The sequence below is a fragment of the Poecilia formosa genome, unplaced genomic scaffold, assembly GCF_000485575.1.
Source record: "Poecilia formosa unplaced genomic scaffold, Poecilia_formosa-5.1.2 Scaffold271, whole genome shotgun sequence".
Lineage (NCBI taxonomy): Eukaryota > Metazoa > Chordata > Actinopteri > Cyprinodontiformes > Poeciliidae > Poecilia > Poecilia formosa.
The window spans coordinates 449,681-474,893 of NW_006800210.1; the positions used below are offsets into that span (position 1 = coordinate 449,681).

General features: G+C 37.0%; 2 protein-coding genes across 4 annotated transcripts in view; both read left to right on the plus strand.

Annotated features, from left to right (window-relative positions):
- Positions 1 to 7,256, plus strand: part of mylk4b (myosin light chain kinase family, member 4b) — a 29,600-nt gene extending 22,344 nt beyond the window's left edge. For all 3 annotated transcript variants that reach the window (XM_007570968.2, XM_007570969.2, XM_007570967.2), the window contains 11 exons: positions 1,252 to 1,660; positions 1,801 to 2,006; positions 2,724 to 2,829; positions 3,429 to 3,522; positions 4,748 to 4,857; positions 4,953 to 5,094; positions 5,177 to 5,247; positions 5,325 to 5,453; positions 5,609 to 5,840; positions 6,014 to 6,062; positions 6,154 to 7,256. In XM_007570968.2, coding sequence (XP_007571030.1) covers positions 1,252 to 1,660; positions 1,801 to 2,006; positions 2,724 to 2,829; positions 3,429 to 3,522; positions 4,748 to 4,857; positions 4,953 to 5,094; positions 5,177 to 5,247; positions 5,325 to 5,453; positions 5,609 to 5,840; positions 6,014 to 6,058 — 1,544 coding nt within the window. In that variant the 3' untranslated portion in view covers positions 6,059 to 6,062; positions 6,154 to 7,256. The remainder of the gene's footprint in view (positions 1 to 1,251; positions 1,661 to 1,800; positions 2,007 to 2,723; positions 2,830 to 3,428; positions 3,523 to 4,747; positions 4,858 to 4,952; positions 5,095 to 5,176; positions 5,248 to 5,324; positions 5,454 to 5,608; positions 5,841 to 6,013; positions 6,063 to 6,153) is intronic.
- An 896-nt stretch (positions 7,257 to 8,152) lies between these two features.
- Positions 8,153 to 25,213, plus strand: part of gmds (GDP-mannose 4,6-dehydratase) — a 184,412-nt gene continuing 167,351 nt past the window's right edge. Inside the window, exons 1-4 of the mRNA XM_007570971.2 lie at positions 8,153 to 8,381; positions 19,456 to 19,500; positions 22,406 to 22,493; positions 22,986 to 23,095. Of these exons, the coding sequence (XP_007571033.1) occupies positions 8,283 to 8,381; positions 19,456 to 19,500; positions 22,406 to 22,493; positions 22,986 to 23,095 (342 nt within the window). The 5' untranslated portion in view covers positions 8,153 to 8,282. The remainder of the gene's footprint in view (positions 8,382 to 19,455; positions 19,501 to 22,405; positions 22,494 to 22,985; positions 23,096 to 25,213) is intronic.

Below are 25,213 nucleotides of genomic sequence, written 5' to 3' on the forward strand. Positions count from 1 at the left end.
TGGACCTAAATTTGCTAATTAAATTTGATGATGAAATAATAATCTTTGCAAGCTAACTAAATAAAATTTTTATTTTTTGTTTTGGAAAAATATTGACAAGCACTATAAGCTAAAATTATTCTTAGTCTTCGATATTTTCATTGGCATGTGAGGACAATAACATGAATGGCTAGGTAAAAACGTTTATTCTTCATGTATTCATTTAACCTCTTAAATAGAGGAAAACACATTTTTGGTGCTTAAATCTTTCAGTTTATAAGATAAGACCAAGAGATCCTGTCACTTATTTTCAGTCTTGTCCCAAAATTCAGTATGCGTATTTTGAAAATGAACAAAAAAAAAGAAAAAAAAGCAAAGAAAAGAAAAATCAGCTGAGAAAACAATTTGAACACAAGTGGAAAACCTGCTGGCAGACAATTCTTGTTGAGTCAGATGTTTCCTAAAAACCACCAATATGCCCTGTAATAAACAATTTTTAACAGAAATTGTTTTTAACCGTCGGGTTCCTGCTAGGTGCAGCAGTGCTCCTGCATGTACTTATTTCCAATTAAAAATAAACACTTAAAAACACACACAGTCAAGGGAAGAAAATCCTCACATCAAAAGCTTTGACCAAAAGTTTTCAGTGGTACAAAATAATTTCGAATGGAATAAAGTAAGCCCCATTGTTTACACTTCCGTTTTGTCTTCTGAGACACTAACTTTGATGGGACATTTTACAGCTGAGACGTGAATCTATCAGGCATCTTTGTTTGGCATGCCATCTTTTTTTATGTTTTATTTTTGCATGCTATCATTTGACAGAATGTGGTGATGACCTTTTACATGCACAGTAATGCTGTTAAAAAAAATTATATGCTTGGAAAATAAATTATTTGAAATCATAGTTTGTTATAACAAAAATATCAACCAACAAAAAAAATCTAAAAGCTGTGCATTTCTAGTGACTGTGAATAAAATCAGTGAGATGGTACAGCTAATACTTTTAGGCTCTATCTAGAGTAAATTCTATTGCCTGAAATAATTTTAAGACTGTTTTTCTGTATGGTAGAATGCAAAATATAGAAATGTTTCCACTGACGTGTTGTAAAGAGATTTCAGGATTTATCAAGATCCAAATACATAAGATATTAGCAGAAATGTTTGCAGAATCTCAAAGTTTTGATAGGTGAAAAACCAATTGTATTTGTCTGTGATATAAACTCAACGTAACATAATATATTTTCTTTTTGATCGTTGTTTCTACTTCAGATCCTTCCACTCTGAGTGAGTCAGCCCTGAAAGAGCAAGTTGAAAAGCTCAACAGGGAGAACACGGATCATTCCCATGTAAACACAGAAGCCAACTTCCAGAGTCAGGAAGATCCAGGAAGTGGGGGGAAAAGAAAAGAGGAGCCAACAAAGCTGATTCTTAGTCGGTCACACGCTCCTTCAAGCCAAACTGTGGACGAAAGCAAGGAAAACAAGAATGAGGATGATGAGGATGATGAGGGGGATGTCTTTGACGAGACAGATGCAGAGGAAGAGGAGCAACAGACAGAGGATAACAATGAAGAAAAAGGCAGGAAATTGGCAGATGATATAAAGAAAAGACTTAAAGGAGAAACAGAGGAATCATCAGAAAATATTATTTCAGACATGAGCAAGACGTCCCAGGAAAGGTACTCCTATTCACCTGTTTTTGCTGTTACTGAATCTTAATTCTTTCACACAGAAGGAAGTAATCAAGAAACACTAAGGTAAAAAAAAATAAATAAATACAATGAAATTTGACAGCATTCTTTGTGTTTTCTTTGCAAAGCTCTGAAGACATTGGAGATGGAGCCACAGGAGGCAAACGTCGTGTCACAGAAGAGGACCTGGTTAAAGAAGACCTGAAGAAGAGCCGAGTGGAGAACAGCTCAGTGGAAAATGCTGACAGCCACGCAGTGGAGGGCTCAAAGTCTGACGAAGCAAAGGCAGAAGCTAAAGAAGGTGGAGACTCTACAGTACAGGATTTTATCCTTGGTGAGAATTTAGAGGACATGAAGGGACTTACATAAAAGGACGCAGTGGGAACAAGTGAAATATTATTGATTTCGATTTGATTTGATTTCATGAGATTATATCAAATCAGAAAAGCCTCTAAGCTCTGTGCAGACAGAATGCATGTTGTCAAGGGGGCAAGCACAAAATAACCACCACACATTTAATATGTATTTTAATAAAACATTTTTGAAAACTCACATTAGACTACCGCATAAGCCCAACTTGCGTTAGACACATGAATCCCTATAAGGTACACAGCTGATCGTGATTGTAATGTGAAACAATTTTGCTGTACATTGGATCAAATGAATTTTCTTTATTTGCTCCATGGCTAAATGTTACTTAAGAGACATGAGAAAATCTCAACGTGGAAGACGCTTGCCTGGCTTCTCTGCCTGTGGTTTCTATTCCAAGAAGACACACCTTGTTATTTTAGTTTGCAACGTTTCACCTGGCATTCCTGAGGTTTTGAAGCAGATTTTATGCCATAGCCCAGTGCCTCCAGAAGACATCAGTCATGCAGCTTATAGGGCAGTTAATGAGTCACATGCATGCTGCTATTTTCATCCATGTTTCTAGGCACTCAGGCCTCTTCCTCTGTCTCTACTCTATCTTTGGCATTCATTACAAAATGACTTCCATATCCATTATTCATCTTGTGTTTCTTTTTTTGTCCCTTTTGTTTCTTTTCCCCAGATGCAGGCCCTCCTCCAACCGCTCCTTTCGATCACCGCATTGTGACTCCCAAACCCCATCAGATAGCCACCTATTACACTATAAACAGGGATGAAGTTCTGGGCGGGTGAGTGACAAGCACAAAACCGCCAGCTCTCATTAACGAAGAATAATTCTTTAGTTATTTTCACTCTGCCCAGGCATTTAGATGCTTTAATCTACTGTAATGAAATAATAGAGGGTTTAACAGCATGCAAAGAGATGCCTAACAGTTTTTATGGAGACATATGTGCTGCCCTCTAAAGGGCAAATGCCCCCCAAGGGGACACATGCAAAATTGCATACCTCTCCAACTGGAGATGAATCTAATCTCTTAAAGTGAAGATGACTTCACTGCAAAACAAGGCATTTCTACAATTTATGGCTTATGTATTCAGACATAAACCCAGTTTTAAAGAGATAGATGCAATGTATGTATATAACTTGGAGATACACCAGACAAGCATTTAAATTTAAAATGCTTTTTATAAAATATGTTTTAAAACATCAAAAACAGTCCAGCAATAAATATCTTCTTGAGAACTTTAGAAAGAAACATTTGGGATGACATTACGCACATATTGTAGTTAAATCAAATTGTCCAGATTGTCAGCCTTCCACTTTTAATGTCAGCTATTCTGTGTCTATCTATTAATGCGTTTGACTCAGCTTGTTTCCTTTTATTAGGGGACGTTTTGGACAAGTCTACAAGTGCATGGAGAATTCATCTGGACTGACGCTCGCTGCCAAAATCATCAAAGCAAAGAGCCAGAAAGAGAAGGTGCAGAAATGATCAGCCTGTTGAATATAGTGCAGAATATACAGTCACTGTATGTGACTCTGTGTGGCGTCCAGGTGTTGTTTTTCATTGAATACCAACTAATAAAATACAGAATATTTGTAGAAATGCCTCTCCCGTATTTAGAATATTTAACTTTTCGTCATCTAAAAGTGAGTAAAGCCACAACGGCTGCGTGTTCAGGCGTACTGCTCAGATTATGTATCTGATCAGTATGAAATTTGATCACTTTATTTTCCAAATCTGGATAAAAATGAAAAAGAAAATATAATGTGAAAATATTTTCCAAAACGTTCCAGCATATTGAGTCTGAGTATTTAAGTTTGAAAAGCTACGTCATTTTGAAATCCAAATTTGCAACAGACAGCTGCGAGACTATCTGTTGCAAATGAACAAAGAAGGTGTACAAATTCCAGCATTACCTGTTTATCTGCCTATCTGTCAACAGGTATAATATGAATCAGTGCGTAGAGCTCACACAACTCACTTGTTTTTTTTCAAACAGCATGATGAAAAACCGGTTACTTTATAGTAAGCATAATTTAATTAGACAAAAATACTCTAGCTGTTGGAGAGTTCCCAGTTTATTAGATTATTATATATAGTTAATGAAATTGAAAATAGTAACAATATTCTCTTTGTTGTTGCAGCTTATGTTTGGTGTTTGTTAAAGCAAAGTGGATATCTGTTAGGTTCCTTGTGTGATTAAAGTTGCTAAAAGTTAAAAAAATTTGATTTAAATATCATGAGGCTTTTCTCTCTAATTAGCATAAAGTTTTTTTGGATTTATGATATCCAATGTCATAAAAAATTGTTTTTATGTTGAAAGCCACATAGGACTTCAATTAAATTGTGATTCCCAAATGGTTATTCCCTTGTGTTAGTGACCATTTCATGTCCTCCTTCTCTGGAAATGGAAAGATGGTTTATTATATTATGTTACGTCAGAAATATATATTCTTTAATGCTGATTTTAATACTTTTAGTTAGCTCTATTTTGCTATACGTACTTTGAAGTCAACATTTGCTGCTTTTTAATAATAAGACATATTAGTACTTAATAGAACAGGACCAGATATCCAACATTCTAGAACTGATTTCTAGAATGTGTTTGTAGATATGGCAGCATGCCTTCTGAAGCTACCAGTAAACTGCTATGAATATAACTTTTATTCTAATGATTGGTTTTTGAATGTTTGTCTCTCAGGAGGTGGTGAGGAACGAGATCCAGGTGATGAACCAGCTCAACCATGCCAACCTGATTCAACTCTACGCTGCGTTTGAGTCACGGAATGACATCATCCTGGTTATGGAATAGTAAGTCTGTTGCGGGCCGTCTTTTTTGAGTGCTTTTAATGGAACAGTGTCCAGCTCTCCATGGCTGTAACTGTGTTTGTTTCTCCATGCTGCAGTGTGGAAGGAGGAGAACTGTTTGATCGCATCATCGATGAGAACTACAACCTAACCGAGTTAGACACCGTGCTGTTCATCCGTCAGATCTGTGAAGGGCTGCAGTACATGCACAAAAATTATATCCTGCATCTTGACCTCAAGGTAAATGTGCTTAGGATTTTATATTCCAGTAACATACTTATCTGTTGCTTGCTTTTTATGCTGTAAAAACGGTTCTTTCCAGCCAGAAAACATTCTTTGCGTCAGCAGAGCTACAAACAAGATCAAAATTATTGACTTTGGCCTGGCAAGGAGGTAAGAAATAGAAAGCTGTCTGATCTGTTGTAAGTTTTATTCAATGTTTGCAAAGCTTACATTTTTGTTTCTAAAAGGTATAAACCCAGGGAGAAGCTAAGGGTCAATTTTGGAACTCCTGAATTCCTCGCTCCTGAAGTAATCAATTATGAGTTTGTTTCATTCCCAACGGACATGTGGAGTCTTGGAGTAATCACATACATGCTGTAAGTAAGAAATGCTCAGTCATCTGCAGTTATAACTTGCTGCATCACAGACTGGCCTCCAGGAAATAATTATTCCAGGAATCCAGGCAGAAAATTGAGGAAATTGCAGCTCTGCAAGGTACCATGTCCCAAACCTCTGCGTCCTGTCTGTCCAGGCTCAGTGGCTTGTCTCCGTTTCTGGGGGACGACGACAATGAGACACTCAACAACATTCTGGCCTGCCAGTGGAACTTCGAGGAGGAGGAGTTTGGAGACATTTCCGAAGAGGCCAAAGATTTTATCACCCGTCTGCTGGTGAAAAGCAAGAGCTGGAGGATGAGCGCGACAGAGTCCCTCAGACATGCCTGGCTGTCCGACCAAAATTTGCACTATCGACTACATCAGAAGGTAAAAAAAAAAACATATATGTAACCTGGGGGAACATGTTCTTACAGTGCTGCATGGCATGATGCTTGTTTTTATTATTTTGTATACATCTTCATTGTAGTTATAGAAAAAATATGTAAAGAATTCGGAATGTGAATGCATACTTTGAAACAGAATGGTTTTTCTATTTGCAGAAAAACAAGTGCCACTCCTCACACGCTCCACCCCCAGAGAGCTAAACAGGTGAGATTACTCCCTCTGACATCATTTAGATATTTTCTATAAAATGCAAATTACAGTTTATAAACTCTTTCTTACCCTGCTTTTGTTACAGTTTCGCCTTCAGAAACAACCAGGCCCTTGGTTTGCCTCGTGACACTGTATGGCCCTGGGGCCCATCACTGGACCAATACTGCTGCACCTGAGTTGCCACTGGATTATTACTCTCTGCCTCACATCTTTACCTTTGCGTAGCTGCACACTATTTAGGTCTGAACTTTTAAAGCTGCCCGCACTGTATACTTGCAAAGTTATTCAAAGAACTTTGCCTAAACCAGTGAGGATTTTTTTCTTATTAAATACTGTTACTGCCAAAGTAAAACCCTGCAGGATGTGTCACTTTGATACCTACCATGTGCCAATGAAAAACTGTTCTTTTAGCACATTTTAACAGGTACGTTGCTTTTCTTTTTTTGCAGGCGTTGGCGTGCTTTGCACACTTTTTCTCCTTTGTTCATCCAAGAGTTACCAAACAAATTCAAAAAAGTTATTTTCTTTTTTAAATCCATGTGTTTCTTTATCTTATTTTATAAGTAGCATAATAATGTTATTTCTCGTCAAGGCAATTTGAAATCTAACTCCGCCAATTTATATTGTGTATATATTGTAGTATTGCATAAAAGTCTCCTTTAAATATGAGAAAATCTCAGCTTTAATGCCCCATTTATATCACTGTTGGTGTTTTTCACTGTAGACTGCCTTGACCTCAGTGTGCATTCATCCCACCTGCTTGTTTGGCTTTGGCAGTTTGGAGTACCCAGCTCACCTTCCATGAAGGCAAAAATAAATACATGTTACTACCTAAGACTTATACTTGTTTATGACTGAAGTGAAATCTTATGTTCATTTATTTACTGGTTCAGCGCCAGATTGTACTTGAAGTGCAAATCTTTTCTTCAATATGTGATGTTTTTATTTCAGAGGACACAAACGTGGTTTCACATAGTCATGCACATACATTGAAAGTATAATGCACAGCTTAGTGTGGCGGAGTAGCAAGACACTGAGTTGTTGGATGATTTATTTTGAATTTAAAAGCTTTGTGTTTTGAATATGTGTTTATTTGAATTTATGACACCTTTTTCAAGACTTCTTGTGAAATGTTGAGATTTAAATACAGTAAATGTAGGAAATAAATGATACACACAAAAAAACTGATTTTTGCAGAAATTTATTTTCTTAATCTTTTGAAAAGAATCAAGACTTTGATGTAAATGTTGCTCATCAAATGCAACTGGATCGTGAGCAAGTGTGACTTCCTTCATAAAAGCAGGAATGTATAGTCTGTAACATTCAAATGTTCATAACAACTCATAATAGGAAAAATATTGCCAATAAATAGATGCATTGATGCACAGGTGGCAAATTTGAGGTCCACAGGAAAAATCTGGTCTGCCATAACAGTTTCTGTGGTCCTGCAAGGTGTCACATAAACAGACATTTAAAGATAACATTTATGTGCCTAAATATAATTTTATCAGTCAAATCAAATCAGTTTTCATTTGTATAGGACCAAATTACATCAATGTAGAAATATGTTAAAAACTGCTACATTTCAAGAAGTACTAACTGAACAGAAAAAAAAAATGTTAATGGCTGTTTATATCAGTACATTCTGTCACTGATATAAAGACAGAATGCACCTATATTCTGTCATTATACATTCTGTCATCATTATCAATGCCATATCAATGCTTTGGCAGCTTGGGCCATATCAAGGACATCAATGACCTTGATATGGCCCAAGCTGCTCCTCTATATTGGCACTATTTTTTACAGAAGAAAATTGGTGCCACTGCAAAAAAGAAATCTGACTTTAAACTTATATAAAGACAATAAAATGACAAATCTGAGATTAAAGTCAGAATAGTTATTATGTTTTCAATGGCCCTGTTGATCTTCCATACACATCCTACAAATATGACTGATTTGTCCCAGCAATGACAGCGGTACGGATGTAGCTAATCCTCCCTTCCATTAGGGGCGCTATGATAAACAGCCTTTCCGGACACCGGCCTCTTAAAGTTCCCTCCCACTTGCTGGCTTCTGATTGGTTTGCGTCATAGGTTTACGGATGCTGAGGAGGCTCGCTGGATCTCGGGCTGCTGCCAACACGAACTCACCTTCGTTTGGTTCCAGCGGTTGTATTTTTGGCGCAGCGAACCGTCAAGACTTGAGAAAGACATGGCTCAGTGCTCCGACGCTGCAAAGGCGGGCTCCTCGGCAAACGGAAAGGATGTAAAGAAGAGGAATGTGGCTATCATAACCGGCATCACCGGCCAGGTAACATCCTGCTGCTGAAGCTGGAGGCTCTCAGGCACTGAGTGGTCTGTGAAAGATGTGAAAAATGGGTTAAAGTAAATTTTCCAGGGAGTCTCTGTATGCTTATGTTAACGTTCTCTTAAGAAAATCGTAATTCCGTGGTTGCGTGTCTGTTTGAGGCTCTCTGAGTAAAGTACTGCAGCGTTATGCGTTTTAATGACAGAGTGCAAGTTTAACTGTAGCTTTAGTAACATTACGTGTCTCTTCTAAAGAGGCTCTGACGGAACAAGGAAATGATTATCACTGCACACTCCAACCGGTCACAGAACATCCCGGATGGGATGGGAACAGGTTTACCGGTTTGGTTGTGGGGTGGAAGTGTGGTTGAAAGCAAATATTCCAAAAGCAATATACTTAAGGCACGTGCTTATGTGAAAATTAAAATTGTTCCTAAATCCCAAAAAGAAAACTACAGTTCATTTTAAAAAGTGCTTTTTATGTCTTCATTGCCATACAGTCATTGAAAAGAAGACGCTGTGTTAACTCGGTAAAAAAGAAGAAAAAAAAAAAGACTTAATTCTTGTCAGTCTTGTTGCAAACATTGATATATTTGATATTGAGTTTGTTGCATCCTGAACCAGGATGCTGCATCTGCTTGCTCATCTCATGTTGAAAAGATATAAAACTTTGTGCAGGGATGGCCGGTTTTATATTTGATATAGTTGCTGAAGTGCTTTTATATCTTTCATTTGATTTTAAGTTCTTGAACACACTTATAGTTGGTTGAAGTCGACAAACAGCATGTCCAAGAAGCAAATAAAGTCTGTTGATTCAAATTATTCACCGTGTTTAGAAGCGAGAACACTCCAGCCTGATATTGTGTTGCTCAGATTGCAGTCAAATAAAAGACCTGACCTGTTGAGGCATGGACTCCACTAGGCCCCTGAAGATGTGATGCTGAATCAGGCTCCAGGTGTTCGCATTAGATTCTTAAAGTTCTGCAAGTTGTGTGGTGGGGCATCTGCTGAAGTTGGTCTTCTTCAAACAACCTGTGTGTGTTCTGATATGTTTTTGCAAGAATCAGCAATTTTAGTAGCTTCCCTGATAGGTTTGGATAACGTGCAGCGATTGGCCAATCTTGAAACTATAACATCACCTTAAGTATTTTCTAAGACTAAAAAGTAAGTGACCACTGCACTTTTGTAGATGTTTCTATAATACACAAATTATGGTAAGTTGTCTTGTGACTTAACTGATAGTAGCAATTCAGAATAACTTCTCAATGTCCCATGTAAAAAGGAAATATTGAAAAAGAAAAAGGAAAAATTTCTGGTTTTCTGAGTCAAATAGAAATCTGGAGTCCAAAGTGCGGGTTGTGGGCCATTTATGATTTCATGTGGCTCCTGAAAACAATTTCTCTTGTGTTAACTCAGTTTCCAAATTCACTCGTAAATAAAGTCACAAACATCTCGCCAATTTTACTCAGAATAACATTTGCTCAGTACAGCAAACAGTTTAGAAGAAAGAGGGACTCGCGTCCCATTCCCTAAAACTTTCTTCTTGCCCTGTAAGAAAACAATAAAATCAGAAAACTAGCAATTTGCAATTCTCCTCAGTAATAACTGAATTGTTTGAGCCACTTTTTTATGTTTTGGGTTCTCAACTTTGTTTATTTTCCATAAAATTGTGCACGGTTTGTTTAATATTAGGCAGGTAGAAATAAAAAAGGCATAGTTTTAAATATTATTTTTTTTTTTTATAAATTTTTACTTGTGATGATTTTAAACCTCATGGCAAAAATGTTTACAAGGTCTTATTTCAAGGGGTTTTTGTGTTAGTCTTTTGTTTGGGGGATTAGAAGCAGCTCAGTGTCCGATCACTGTTAGAGGTGTGGCCATTTCACCAAGCTTTCCCACCATGAAAAACTATACTTTTTCATTAATTCATTAATTCATTAATTCATTAATTAATTAATTAATTAATTAATTCATTCATTCATTCATGCATGCATGCATACATCCATCTATTCATGCCTTTCACAATATTATTGCAATCTGAATGTGTCTTCTCTAGCAGGCTTTTATTTGGAAACATTGAAGCTAATTTATGATGAGTAGCTGTCTTTTGTGCTACTGGATGGTCCAATTTCAGTATTGTACAATGGAAATGCTTACAGTTTAAAGCCAATATTTATGTCGCATATCCTTAAAGAAAATAGTCATGGCAAAATATATGTAATCATTTAAGACTGTACACAGATGACATAAAAAATATTGTCCTATTTTTTTTTTCTTTTTAAAAAGAAGTCAATACAACAATAAAATGCTAAATTTATGATGGAGTGGTTTTATTTTATTTCCCCATATTTGCATTGTAAAGTCAAAGTTCAGGTAAATCCATAAAAATGATTGGCATACTAACTTCAACAGGTGGATTTAAAAGAAGCAATGGTTAAAAAAATAGGTTTATTAATCCACATCATTTGGCCACTTGGGGGCAGCAGATTCAAATGTTCCTTCACAGAACTACTTTTTAATCATCTTTAGTTTAAGCTGCTCGGCAGATTTGTAATGGTCTGTATATTTTAAAACATTCAAATATTATCAATTTGAATTTATACATGCTTTGTTTTGAAACATTTTTTTATTAAGAGAAAAGTATTCAATAAATTAAGTACTTCTACAAATGTTTGTAAATGGGGGAGACAGATTGTCAACACTGGATTGAGGTGCTGCAGTTTGCAACCCATTCATATCTATAGATGTGCATTATGTTACCTGTGTGACTTTTGTTCTTGATGTTTTTATAACTGGGGGCTGGAGTTTTGTCAATGTGATTTCACTTACTAAATGAATAACTTATTTTCACAATAGGCCTTACTCTTATGTGAGGCCAGGCTGCGTTCTATAAATATCCAGATCAAGACTGTGTCCTCTCAAAGAGTGGTCCTGTTTTTATGCATATTTTACATTTCTTCTTTTGGACTCAGTTCCTTTTATGTTGAATCTATTTGCAGGAAAAGTCATTTCAACGTGTGTTACAAAATAAACAGATCCAATTCATGTCCACCTTTTGACAGACAGGGTCAGTCAACCACACAGTAACTAACAGTAGAGAGGAACATATTTTTTCAGCAGGAATAATGTTGCAGCGCAAACACAAATTGACAATCATGTTGCATTAATATATTTGTATTGTGATAAGAGATATTTGAATTTAAAGGTGCTCAGTTCATCCAACCTGTCAGCAGCAGGCAAGAGCTGCATAAACTCATTTCATCCAGTCATAACTTTAAGCTTTCTTATGAAGTACTGTTTCAAACTAAACCTTTGCAGTAGACCACAGGGCTGCATGATATCAGGAAAATGTTATGATTGATTACAATTAACCCACAGCTTCCTGTTATTGCCTCAATATAATAATTTGCAATTTCAACATTACACAGATTAACATTGAGATGAAGATTTTGACTTAATCTTTCACAAAGTTCAAGTGAGCACAGTGTATGTCTCCCTAATTAAAACTGGAATCAGAATCACAGGAAAGGAGACTAAAAATGGTTCAATCTGCCTCCCATTCTACTTTGAAACTCACATGTAAACCTGCAGTCTGAAAGTGAATCGGTCTTCTCAGAAAATACGAAGCTCTGAGGTTCGTTAACTAGATTAAGTTGAGGGTGTTAAAGCTCAGGACAGGAGTTTAACATAAAAGGAAACTTTAACTCTTGGTTCTGATCTAAACTCTTGCTGCAGAATCGCAAAACGGCTGGGTGTGCTTTCAGTTCAAACTGTGAGTACATTTGTGGAGATTTTTGTAACATTACTTTTTCACATTGTATGTAAACCTGTAAGTAATGTTAGAATAACCTTATTGATCCAAGTTCAATGCCCACTTAACTTGATTTACTTAAAATAAAATGTTTTATAGACATTAGCCAAACATTAAATAAGGTTTTTGATCAGTCAGATTTCAAATTAAATTTTTCTACATTAATTTCGTTGTCAAAAAAGTAAAAAATTATAATCTATTGATACAAAGAAAACCCTAAGGCGAATTCAGTTTGCACTGATGTTGAGGTCAGTTTTTAGAAGAGTTTTAGGGCCAGACTCTGAGAAATTAGTTTTAAAAAAAATTGCAAGAATAAATTCATAATAATACCAAAGTAAAATCAGAATATTACCAGAATAAAATAGTAATATTATAAGAACAAACTAGTAATGTTATGAGAAATCCTATCGGAACAAGCAGTCATACCTCAGCGTTAAACTGAGGAATGTTGAGGATTTTGTGAAGTTATTCTTTAGCATGTGTTTTGCAAATAGGGGGATACAAAATCTTTTAACACATCAGCATGAAATGATTGTCAGTAGTAAAAGGACAAACAACTGTGTCCATTTAGAAGAAAGAACCACAGACTAGCCAGTCTGGTCACAATTGATCAGAACAACTCTGAATCTTTTTCCTCATTAGAACGAGAAAAATTCAGTTTTTCTTGTAATTTTTGTTTTTCCTCTGGTAACATCGCATCTTTATTCTGCTTATATTATGACTATTTTGTCATATTATTATGATATTTTTCTCATAATTAAAACTAAGAAATTCTCTTGGTGTAGCTCTAAAACCCACCTGTAAGCTTTAAAATAATAACCTTTTGTCCTTACAGCAAATCACAAGAGTTGCAGTGTTCATTAAAAAAGTTAGGGTTAGCTTTTTAAAGAATATTTTCAAAAGACCAAATGTTATTTATATATTGTATTAGTGTTTCATTTTTCACAATATTGCTCAAAAAGTGAATACAGAAAACATCTGTCTGTCAAAATTTCTTATTTGCTTGTTAGAGCATTTGAGCATGTGCAGTGTGTTGAGGCATCCACATGTCTGTGTGTAGCGGATGATGATCAGAGCAAATAGGCCTCAAGCCATAGGAAATGCTATGGTCTGAAGCAGCAGCCGTCACTCGAGCGTTCCCAGAATGCAGCCCTACAGAGGCGGCCATCGGAGCTCCTGGAAAGTCTCACGTTCCCGTGTTGAGCCGCGCTTTTCCAAACCCCCATCTCCCCTCGCCGTCTTTAACAGACAAGAAGAATAACAGCATTAATTCATTTTTATTTTTCCCGTCATGGCATTACTGAGGTATACTGAGAGCTCATGCAAGAGGCATCTGGATACACCATCTCAGAAGTCACACATTGGGCCCGCAGGAGTCACGGCGAATCCGTAAATCACCGCGCTAACTACTGTTCATAAATTCCAGGACAGCATGCTGCTCATTCTGAATATTTCTGAGCGTTGTCTCGGTGTGAAGTATTGGGGCCGAGATGGTGTGAGTTATAGGAGACCACCTGCGTGCCAAGCCGTAGCAGCAGGGCTGTGCAGGGGGGTTCTGGATGATACTTCAGGGTTACAGAAAGGACAGCTTCAAGCTCTCTGTGCGACGATAAAACTTTACTCTCCCTTTGAGCTGTTAAACATCTCTTTTCCACTCTGTCTGAGAAAACATCAATATGTTGAGTCTTGACCCCTCAAACTGTTTGATGTTACTCCTGTTCACCCTTCCCTCTTTGTTCCTATTTAATCCACTCATTCCCTCCTCGCCTCCTTCCATCCGCTCCACCGTTAGCAACACAGGATAAATTCTGAGCAAGTGCCAGCAATAATAATCATAAAGCTAAGAATCCATGCACACATCTCCTCTGTTGCTCATAATGGCTGCTGAAGGCTCCTTAAAGACTGATTCTTCCTCTGACAGAAGTCTGGCAGCCTCTGTTGATGCAGGAGTAGATACGAGTTCAGCTGCAGTTGTAAAAATCTGAATTAGCTGCGCGCTTGCCTTAGCTGCCTTAAGAGTGGAGTTCATCAACCAGCTTCTACGACAATTGGCACAACTATCTTTAAAAATGACTTTATTTTACCAACATCATAGAAAAACAACTCCCCTTTGATAGATTCAGTTATTTTCTAAGCAGGAACATTTTAATGAGGATTACATTTCAGATAAGGAAGAAGTGATTGGGTTTTATATAAAAATGTTACATTCAGTTTGCTAGCAGATTAGATGTCTTGTACAAACTAGATTTATTGATTCATCAACAATATAAATGTAACCTAACAAAATGCACTCTTCAGGGGGTTTTCCACCACAGGAAATTGCAGGCAGTTTTAAAGTTCCAAAGCATAATATTCTTGGCTGATCTCATGGTAGAAAGGCAACATGATATTCATAAGTATGTTTTCATAAGTCTAGAATTGTGTGAAAGTGAGAATGGCTGACTTTATTACTTTGGAAGGAGCGATATGCTCTGGGGGAGCTCTCCATGCTGCCATCGCACCACATTATCCCAAAAGGGAGAATTGCTTTAGATCCAGCTTTAGCTTATTTTTTAGGACAGACTTCTTTTTGACTTAGTTTTCATTAGTTTACAATTTGAAAAACGTGTGACGAGGACTGTATAGGTGAACCGCCAGAAACTAGAACCCAGATTTAGCAATGAAGATATGCTAAATACTTGAATGACTTCATTATGCATTAAAAACAAATTTTCCTAAGTGGCTGTTAGAGACTTAATAGTGGCATCCTGACTGATTCTTCATAAGTGGATATTTAGTCACCACATTTCTACTAGTGTAGAAATGTGGTGACTAAATACTGTGCCTCTAAAAAGTGTTCATTCCCTTGAACGTTTTACCTTTTTTTATTGCTTCAACAAATCAATCCTGATCAATAAATTTAGTCGTCTTTGACAGAAAAATAAGAAAACCCCTTTTAATGTCAAAGTGAAAACTGGTTAATACAAAATAATGAATATTTACAGACACAAATAAGTGATTGCATAAATATTCATAATTTAGTAGATGCACCTTTGGCTGCAATCAGCACAAAGTCTGTGTGGACTGATCTAAGTCAGACTGCACATCTGGACGCAGTAATTTTCCTCCATTCTTCCCTTTGTAGCCGTTCAAGCTCTGTCACGTTACGTGGTGGTCCGACGTGAAGAGCCCTTTTCAACTCCTGAAAAAAATTTCTCTATCACGTTGAGATCTGGGCTTTGGGCAACTCCAGAACATCCACCTGCCGTCTTCAAACTATGCCTGTGTAGTTTTAGCTGGATGCTTAGGGTCATTGTCTTGGTGGAAAAAAAGCATTTTCCAAATCTGTTGTCCTCCAGGATTTTCCTTATTTTGCATTAATTTCACCTTCAGCCTTGAGTTCAGTGCATTTGTGCTGTTTGTTTAGGTTTTTTGCCCCCTTAATCCCTTCTCTTGGTGTGACTTTAACCAGTTCTACCCAGTCCATTCAGCCAGATTTGTGTCCATTAGCACATCCTGCACCGTTCTTCCCGTTTTTCTTAACCACTTCAAGGGAAGCACAAACCGCGCCAAGACGTGTAGTGTGCAGAATGACAAAAGTTTACTATAACTGATACAAATTAGGGGCTCTGCTAGTTCTTATGAGGATAAAAAAAATAAAAAAAAAAGATTTTAGCATGTCAGCTTTGTTACTGGTCACATGGTTCATACCTGAGATATATTCCTGGACTACCTTTTTGATTTTAGAATATTTTACCTTCAAAATTAGAATTTTTGAAGGTTCATCTAATCAAGTTTTGAGGTTACCTTAAGGTGGTAGTATAAGAAGTAATAATCTTGGTGATTGATCAAACAAGAACAGTGGCTAAAGCTCAAAATGCCTTCAATTTCTTTACTGGTAATTGTCATAATTTTTTAAACGGATATCTCTTCCTTCAGTCAGTTTGGTTCTTGATTTGTAATGACCTATAGTGTCATCTTCCTTGTTCAGACCAATGGACATTATGGGGACCAAAGCCTGGTGATGGCTAGGGAACAGATTAAGCTTAGGTTAATTATTAGGGCTGGTTTTGGTGTTGGTCACAGAAGGAATTTCTAACATCAGTGGAAGTGGGTACAATGTCCTAATATGGTTAGAAATCCAAAGCGGTGTGTGTTAAGGTCTGTGATTGCAGCGTCATTACGCCGTATCGGACATAATTACAGACTGCTGCCGTGTGTGCCAGCTTCTGCCTGCGGTCTAAAGAAAACACATTACAGTGATTCATTTGCAGTCTGCACACAATGATGGACTGAAGGACGCCTGGCTCCTGTGTTTACATAGATGTATGCCTCATGGCTGCAGACACTTTCAGAGTTCCTTGCATATTGGACATAGTTTGGAGTGTTTTATGCTGGCTCCTTTGCTCCTCAGTGATGGACAGGTGGCCTGATTGTGAATCAGAAGCCACACAGAGGGGAGTGTATTAAAAATTATATTTTCCCAATTTTGCTTTTATACCAGGAGAGGGCAGCCAACTCTCACATTATTTCTTTAATCATCTCTGCTTTATTCACAAATATACATCTCTCATGTCTAAATCAACCTGGTCTTTGTTCCTTCATAAAATGAAAATGTAATTTACATTTTTGGTACTGGAAGTTTTATCCAGACTCGTGGAAATTTGAGTGGCTGTTTTAAATATTTTACCAAATTGCTGATGTATTAATAAAACATTAATAAAAATAATAGAGGACAGGTTATTTTTACAGCTACGGTTTGTAAAATAAAACATATATGCTCACAATGCTCACTTGCCTATTTATTTTGCACACTTTATCTGTGCTTGCCTTTACTTGTTCAGATTTCATGATTTATTAAGTTTTAAGAAAAACTTGATTTGCATTTCCTGCAGGCAATATCTTTTTAATGACTTAAAGAGTTTTATATATTTAGCTTCTGATAAGACTATGACCCATTTGAGCCACTGAAGCTCTTCTTCAATCACTTGACCAGACTTTTATTTGTAGAGCAAGGTTATCATTTTGTCACGTTCCTAAATGAACTTTTAGTGAGTTTGTGGTGTGGCCGCTGGTCTGACAGGTGACTGCATTACGTATTTGTGTGTATGTCTGCCTCTGTGGCTTTCAGCACACAGCTCCCCAAAACAGGAAACAAGAAGGTGAAGCCAGGTTTTATGGGATAATGTGGCCTCAAAGGAGCTTCTTGTTTAGAGGCAGAGCTGCAGCACTTTAAGCTTGTTTTTTTTCCGTTTTGTACTTGCATGGAACGTTTTGACCCTGGCACAAGGACAGGAAAACATGACACCAGCTGGAGCTTTGAACGCTGCTTGGATGGATGAGTGTACCAATGCTCAGAGTATCACCCTTGCTTTAGGCAGAAACGGCTTTAGCATCCGTGCCAACCAACTTTCATGCTGCTCAACCTGCAGATCTCAGGAATGATCCTGAAAAGACAACATAAGAACGTAAAACTGAAGGCAGGTACTAAAATCTATGTTAATTACGCTCTAATCCTCACGTTACTTGTTCTTTTAAAGCGATCCGTTTCTCACACCACAAAGGATTGTTCCTTGGGGAAATGAGAGATGTCTTGCTCTTCTTTTTGTTTTATTTTTCTTCAGTTGCTGAAGAAAATTATCATTCAAAGTATTTGCATAAGATTTGCAAAACGTTTTTTTGGCACACAGCAAGTACATGAAGAGTTCTCTGCCTTTTTAGACAAATCTAGTGGGGACTCTGCGGTTTGCATCTGGAATGACAAGATCTGACAACAAAGTTTTCTTTAGGTATAAATGCCTGAGAAGTTTTACAGCCACAAGCCACATGAAGTGTTTTAGAATATTTTGTATATTTTGATCAAGCTTTGGGCCTTAGCATCTACTGAATCTAGTCAAATTCAGACTAGAAATATTGCTCTTCACGACAACGAGGTCAGTTTCTTCAATACAACATTAGCACGTTGTATTATTTTGAAATCCAAAATAAATAAGTTTGTGAGTTCATGTCTACAACTTTTTGATTTTGTTGGCTTTCTCTACCACCCACAATCTGTTGATTTATTAATTTTTTTTGTCATCGCTACCTGCTATTTCTTTTCTTTTTTTTTTTTTTTTTTAAACACTCAAGTTGCATTTTTCATGTGTTTGACTGAGTTCAAATCACCTCGTCATCTGAAAACTCGATCTCTTGGTAGGTCTCAGGGAAACTTAATTTTAGTCATTTCAAAACAGGACCTCATATAACCCCAAATGTGTCGATGCTTGTCAGAGCTCGGAGCAGATTGTTTTGATCACCCACTTCAGACTTGGACAAGAAGAGAAACACAGGGCTGTTTTGTGATCCACTGTATGCATACGTGTGTGTTTGTCTATGCAGTTGATGAAAGCTACCAATAGATGAATACTATGACTTCTTAGAGTCTTTCAGAGGGTGCAACTGGAAAGTTTGAGCAGGAAAAAAAAGATGTGGTAAGGCATTTAGACCTTGTTGACAGTGCTTGCTCATGCACAGGTTAGCCAAGAGTTCCAGATTCATGCGGATGCTGCATCTGATCCCATGACTCTCATGACACTGCTGGGCTGTGTCATACAGCTTTCCTAAGGGTCGTTTCCAACACCACTAAAGATGTCATTGTATTTTATTGACCTTTAAATAATTTGGTTTCTAAGTATGTGGAAAAAACAACTGAATTATGAATTAATTTATGGTCATTTTTCCCCCCCAAGTACTACGATCCTTTCTGGGCAACATTATGCCACTAAATCTGGCTATTGTGTTTCATAATCATCAATAATTTCTTGCACCAACCTAACATAAAAAAAAAAATAAAAATATGTGTTTAATTTCCACCTGCCCTAGAAAACTGTACTGTGATCATTTTCTTTAAAATTTTTGTTTATATTTTACGGGTTTTTATGAATTTTCATCAAATGAGACAATCATTCAGTAAATAATCTTAGTTAGCAAAAAGAGTATTAAAGTGTATTAAAGTACCTAATCGTATTGAAAACTTGCTTCACGCAAAGAAATGATTTTGGGTATTCATTTATCTTTATCTTTTATCGTTTTATTGTGGTTCATGTTTCTGTGAGTTATTAGTTCCTTTCATGCATTTATATGGTTGACATGAGGGCATGATTGCCCTTTGGTCAGTCAAGGGTGAATTGTTGTGTTGTGATGTGCTTTACATTTATGGTGTTTACTGACTTGTTCAGAGTAATGTACATATGTTACAAATTCTTCTAGTTGTCTGCATTATTCCTAAGTCTTGTGTCTTTCTTTTCAGGATGGTTCCTACCTGGCTGAGTTCCTACTTGCCAAAGGCTATGAGGTGAGAGTGACGGGTCACACGCTGCAACCTTAAAAAGAAACAGATCTTTTTTTCTTCAGTCATTCAGACGTCCTCACAGACGCATTAAAAAAAATAAATGTCGATAGTCATGAAAGCCAACATCCACACAGCAACATTCCCTCGATAAGCAGCATCCAGCCACCTCTGTCTGTGGGAACTCCAGGGGGAATGGTGATTTGACAGCTCTTACAGACGCTGGTTCTCTTACACCTCGCCCTGATAAGACCCTCCTGTTGGATGAGCTCTTTCACCCTTGACCGTGGTGCTTACCCAAGGGTCCCACTAACTCTCAGGGAATTGTTGCTATCATACAGCATTAAAAGTGACGTCATCAATTTTCATCTGACGCTAACAGATTTCTTAAGGGTTCTTTTGCCTTTTTGGTCCCAAACAACTTATGACATCAGGTACAGATAACCTGAGGAAAAATAATGAGGTCAGTCTACTTAAAGAACTGTAGAAAACTCTGAGATGGAACTTGTCTGACGACACGTAGTAGGCTTAAACAAAGTAAACAGAATGGGTCACAAAGTTCTTTTTAAGGTTACTGGACTTTAACAACCTACAGTAATAGCCATTATTTATAAAAAGTTAAAACATGAACTGGGTGGAACTTTCCAAGAAGTGAGTGGCCTCCCACAATTACACCAACATCAATGACCCATTCAGGAGGTTACCAAAGAAACTAGAACATCTAAACTACTGCTTGTACACCAGCATGTGCTTCTCTGAATTGGTAAAAATAAAATCCAAATCTGATTGAGCAGCTACTGGCTTGATTGACCAAGCCAATCATGTTCATGCTTACAAAAGGCACTGATGCGTCTGAATTAAGACAATTTTATTAAAGAAGGACAATGCCAAATGGCAGTTATTGCCATCCTGAATGGCACATTGAGTGGTATTGGGGGCAATGACTTTTCATATCAGGCCGCCTAGTTTCAGAAAGCCTTTTTACTAAAAGAATTTTTTTGGCACTAGTGGTCATTATGCAACAGCAATCTGACAGGAAGGAGGCAGAGAGAAGGGAGTAAAATGCGGTAAAGGAGCCGAGGTTAGGAGTCGTATTTGGGACGTCCGCGTCTGATTTTGGAACCTCTGAATAAACGGCACCCGCTCTAACCGCTGCGCCATGTCACGCCCCCACAACGCTTTTTTAAGTTTGCGAGGGTGGCCATTTCTAATAATGGTCATCAGTGTTCCATATGTTCTCCGTTTTCTTTTTTTTCATGGGTCTCACTGTGGTTTACTGAAGTTCCAAAGCCTTAGAAATGACTTTGTAACCCATTGTTTCGTCATCTTTATCTCCTTGAGATTTTTTTAGCATACTTCATGTTAGGTTATTTCAAAGTACTAGTCTGGAAGTAACCAGGATAGTATTTGTTTAGAAGAAGAAGACGGAATGGCTTGCATGTCTTTTCCCATTTGGTAAATGAAACCACACTGGTACTGAAATTTGTTTCGTAAGAAACATTTAGATTCAACACAAAAAGACAGAATATTTTCATAAGTAAATAAATTCAAATGTGTGTAATGATGAGCAAAAACTAGATGAGTTGCATAAAGACTATAACTTGATTAAAGAAACACTGACCTTCATCTTAATCTGCTTTTATATCAATTGCGCCATCTGCTGCCCAGCTCAAGGACAGCAGGCAGGAAGTGGATGAGCTCCAGCTTGAGGGGGTTGACTGATAAGGCGGTGTGGAGGGGGAAAGGGTGGCAATAAAGAGGAGTGCAGAGGCATGCAGGAAGAGCACAGTGAATAAAGGAAGTGAGGTCGGGCCACAGTGTCCTCCCACTAATGGACTCCCATTGGAGCAGGCCCTGTTATCTTCCCTGAGCAGACCTTCCTCATAAACCCCCTACTGAATGTGGAGGAAAGATCACAGATCAGACGGCAACAACTAAACACCGAGCTGAAGTTCTATCAGTATTTTCTAATGTAGATTATTTACTGTTTGAGAAAACTTCTTGAAATTAAAGCTAAGCTGAATGAAGCAAAGTAAACAAGCTTATTCTATTTCTCAGCTTTTCATACTCGTGTGACATTTTTCTTTAAAAAGCAAGCAAGATGTCTGGCTTTATAGAAACAAATCTTATTTAGGAGAGCAGTTTAAAGAAATTATAATTTTTACCAGGTTTTGGAGGAATCTGTCTCTCCATTACAGGGCAGGCTGACACTGGTTGTGCCAAACTGTTTTTTTTTTTTTTAGGCAACTAGCACCAAAATTAGGTGCAACCACATTTTTGACAGCATCATAAGTAACATCCTGGCTTTACAGTTCTACTTAAAAAAAAACAACAAAAAAAAAACAAACAAAAAAAAACTACTGTCTATAAAGGCACTATTGATTTGTAAATGATTAAATAAGTATACATTTAAATTTAAGGTTCTTCATTTGAAACTAAATTGTACAACACGGGTTAATTACTTAGATAAGTGCTAAAAGTGCTTCAATGACCTAAAATTGAAATTCTAAAGCCTCTGAAGACAAATAAAATGACAAAATAAAATAAAATACAAACTAAGATGTCTTTAGGGCTAAACAAGCCCAGAAAAAAACTCTAAGATTAAGAAATGGTAACATCCAAAAAGGTTGCTTGAATGGTCCCATATTTTCTATGGTTAACATTTACATTTCTATGGTTTACAGAATAACTTGTATAAAATGAAGAAATTGTATTTACTAGTTGTGTCTTAGATCACATAATTAAGTCAATTCATAGATATCAATTTATGAAAAAATTGTGACGAAAATATGTAACTCGTTAGGGAGTGTAACTGTGTAAGTAATAATAAAAAGTAAAAAAAAAATACTCCATATGAATAAGCCCACCAAATCTTTGCAGTTTCAGTCCTATCTGTTCTCTTTTTCCTCAGGTTCATGGTATTTTGCGGCGTTCCAGCTCCTTCAACACAGGTCGGATTGAGCATCTTTACCAAAACCCCCAGACGCACACGGAGGGCAGTGAGTATTCTGTTTTGTTTCTAATTGTTCTTCGATGAAAACTTGTGAATTGTCAGATGAAATAGCAATGCTGATCTGTAAAACTTAACTTCTGCACTATTGGTCGCAGTTGTAAACCAGTTAGCACCAATTTATGAACAACTGTTAAACATAAAATTAAAAAAAAAAATTTTATATACAAGTTTCAACAAAATGTATATTTACCCCATTTGAATGTATGCTTTATCCACACATGAAAATCATTTCAGTAATTCTTTTAGCAAAAATGTTTTAAAATGATTGTTTTTGTGAAATTAGACTGAGCAGCAAGTCATTTTTTCTGATTACGGTCATTTTCTGATCTATTTAAAACAGCACTGAAGGGTTTTACTCTTGAGTTTTAAATGATTCTAAGATATTAATGAAGATACATTTATAAAATATTCAAAATAGCATGTCCATACACCTTATAATAATAATAATAAAAAACACATGTATGCTACTCTTTTTAAGACATGAAACTCCATTATGGTGACCTGACTGACAGCACCTGTCTGGTGAAAATCATCAATGAGGTGAAGCCCACAGAAATCTACAACCTGGGTGCTCAGAGCCACGTCAAGGTAGCGTGATCTCAGAAACATACCTCCTGTCATCTCATGTGGCTTTATACAGAAATAAAATGTCTGGTATTTTCATTATGGCACTGTAATCCCTCTAATGTCATTTGTGTGTTTAGAAAAGTGAGTCTGGGAACAAACGGCTGATGAGATATCGCCGATGATGGGCTTTGGAAAAATACTTTTCTCAAAGTCAATTTGGAAAGATGAAGGTGTTCCAGAAAATTTAAAACATGGTTTGGAGGCTCTAACGTAAAACTTGAACTGACATTGTGCTGTTGATGGATTGGTTTGCTAATCAAACCACAGCATTTATGCTGCATTTCAAGCGAAATGTGACACCAATGGTACATAAATCATACCACCAAAATAGTTAAGAAAAAAGTGAAAGAATGTTTTCCAGATGTTTTTTTTTTTTTCCCCAAATACAGAGATTGACATTATAATAAACATTTCTTCTTCTCTGGGGAGCTAGCATCTGAAATGCAAAAAACCTCTGAAGGCTGGTGGGACAGGAAGTAAAATGTTCTTGAATGGGTCAGTCTGTATAACAGTGTTGTCTTTGTCTGTAAGTAAGCCTTACAGGGATCCCAGATGATCCGCCTGAACCGCCTATGTCCCCTAGTGATCTAATTCAGAGTCTCCACACAGAACTGATCTTCATTTATCTTTTTGGAGCAGCCAGGAACTGACTCAGACCATTCATAAAAAGCAAAGAGCCATTTCTCGTAATGTAAGCTTGAAACTTTGAGAAATAGCTGTTCTTTATTTAAAATTCAACCTGAGTCTAAATTTAGACATTGCATTTTGTAAACCACAGTATAACTGGAAGAGCCCAGTCAGCTGGCAAATAGCTAAGTTGTGGTATCATTCCTCTTTCTTGGTTTGGAGTTATAAAAAAATAATGACCTGTTAAAAAAATAAATACAAATTACTGCTTGCTCTGACATTTCCCTTGCTTTCTGCTTTGGCTCGTATAAGCTAACTCTAAAATATGTTACGATGCTGGAGTTTTAGCTGATTGTTTGATGATGGCAGCAGTTTTCTTCTGGCTACAGTATGTTTATATTGATGATAGCTTTGACTTGAAGGCAGAAGTCTGTTTAGTACCTGATTGGAAGCTACCATCATTGAAAAATGGTTACATAGTCTCTACATTCTTTTCTCAGAGAGATTTCGAATCAGATTTTTTTTGACTAAATTATATCGGTGATAACAGGTACAAATAATTTATATAGTATTAATGTATTTCCTAGTATTATAATAGTTTTAATGTCCCATACTTTTTGATATAAGGCAGTACAACATTGTAGCAGAGATTTCTGGTTGCAGGACTGAAAGCTGATTTATTTTTATTTCACAAACTTAAAGGCTACATGTCAATCGGTTGTTTTCCAAGTCCAAATGGGCCTAATCCCCAAAATTAAGATGACTTCAAATGACTTTTAATCCCTTAAATTTAACTGAAAGAAAAAAAAAAAGTTAACAAATTTGTATGAGGATGGTGAAACACGTGGGGAACAAAATCAATTCATTTCCACTTGTTCACATCCTTGTTAATGCAAATTGTGCATTCACATTTTTTGTTTTCAAGATGTTAAGCAAGAAAATAACAATAATAATAAGATGTCGGTGAATTTAAAGGAAGAGAAAAAGCGAATAGGACAGAATGAGATGGGAGAGAATGGATGACTCTGCTCACCACATCCTTTGTGGTAAAAGGACAAGACTGTTCTTTCACCTCCCACATCGTTGGGCCACACACAGAAACAGGCCAGAAAATCCCCGTAACCTGTACAAGGTTTTCATTTTTATTTGTGTCCTCACAAAGAAACCCTGCTCTGGTTTTGTTCTTGCCACGGTGCCCATTTCCGAACAGCCCAGCCTGCTAGATTACTGACAGAAGTGGCGTCTTGCATATTCCACACAGCAGCTACTCGGCATCTTTCTGTCTCATTCCCACCAGTGCTCTGCCTTACGGGGAATCCTTCCTGATTCCTTTTAGCTTAAGCCTCTTTTCTGCTTTGACGTAGGATGTGTGGGTGCTGGTTTCCGCTAAAGAGGGTCATTATCAGCAACAGAATTGAAGTTGTTTTCTAATTTTGCATGGGTGGAGGTGGA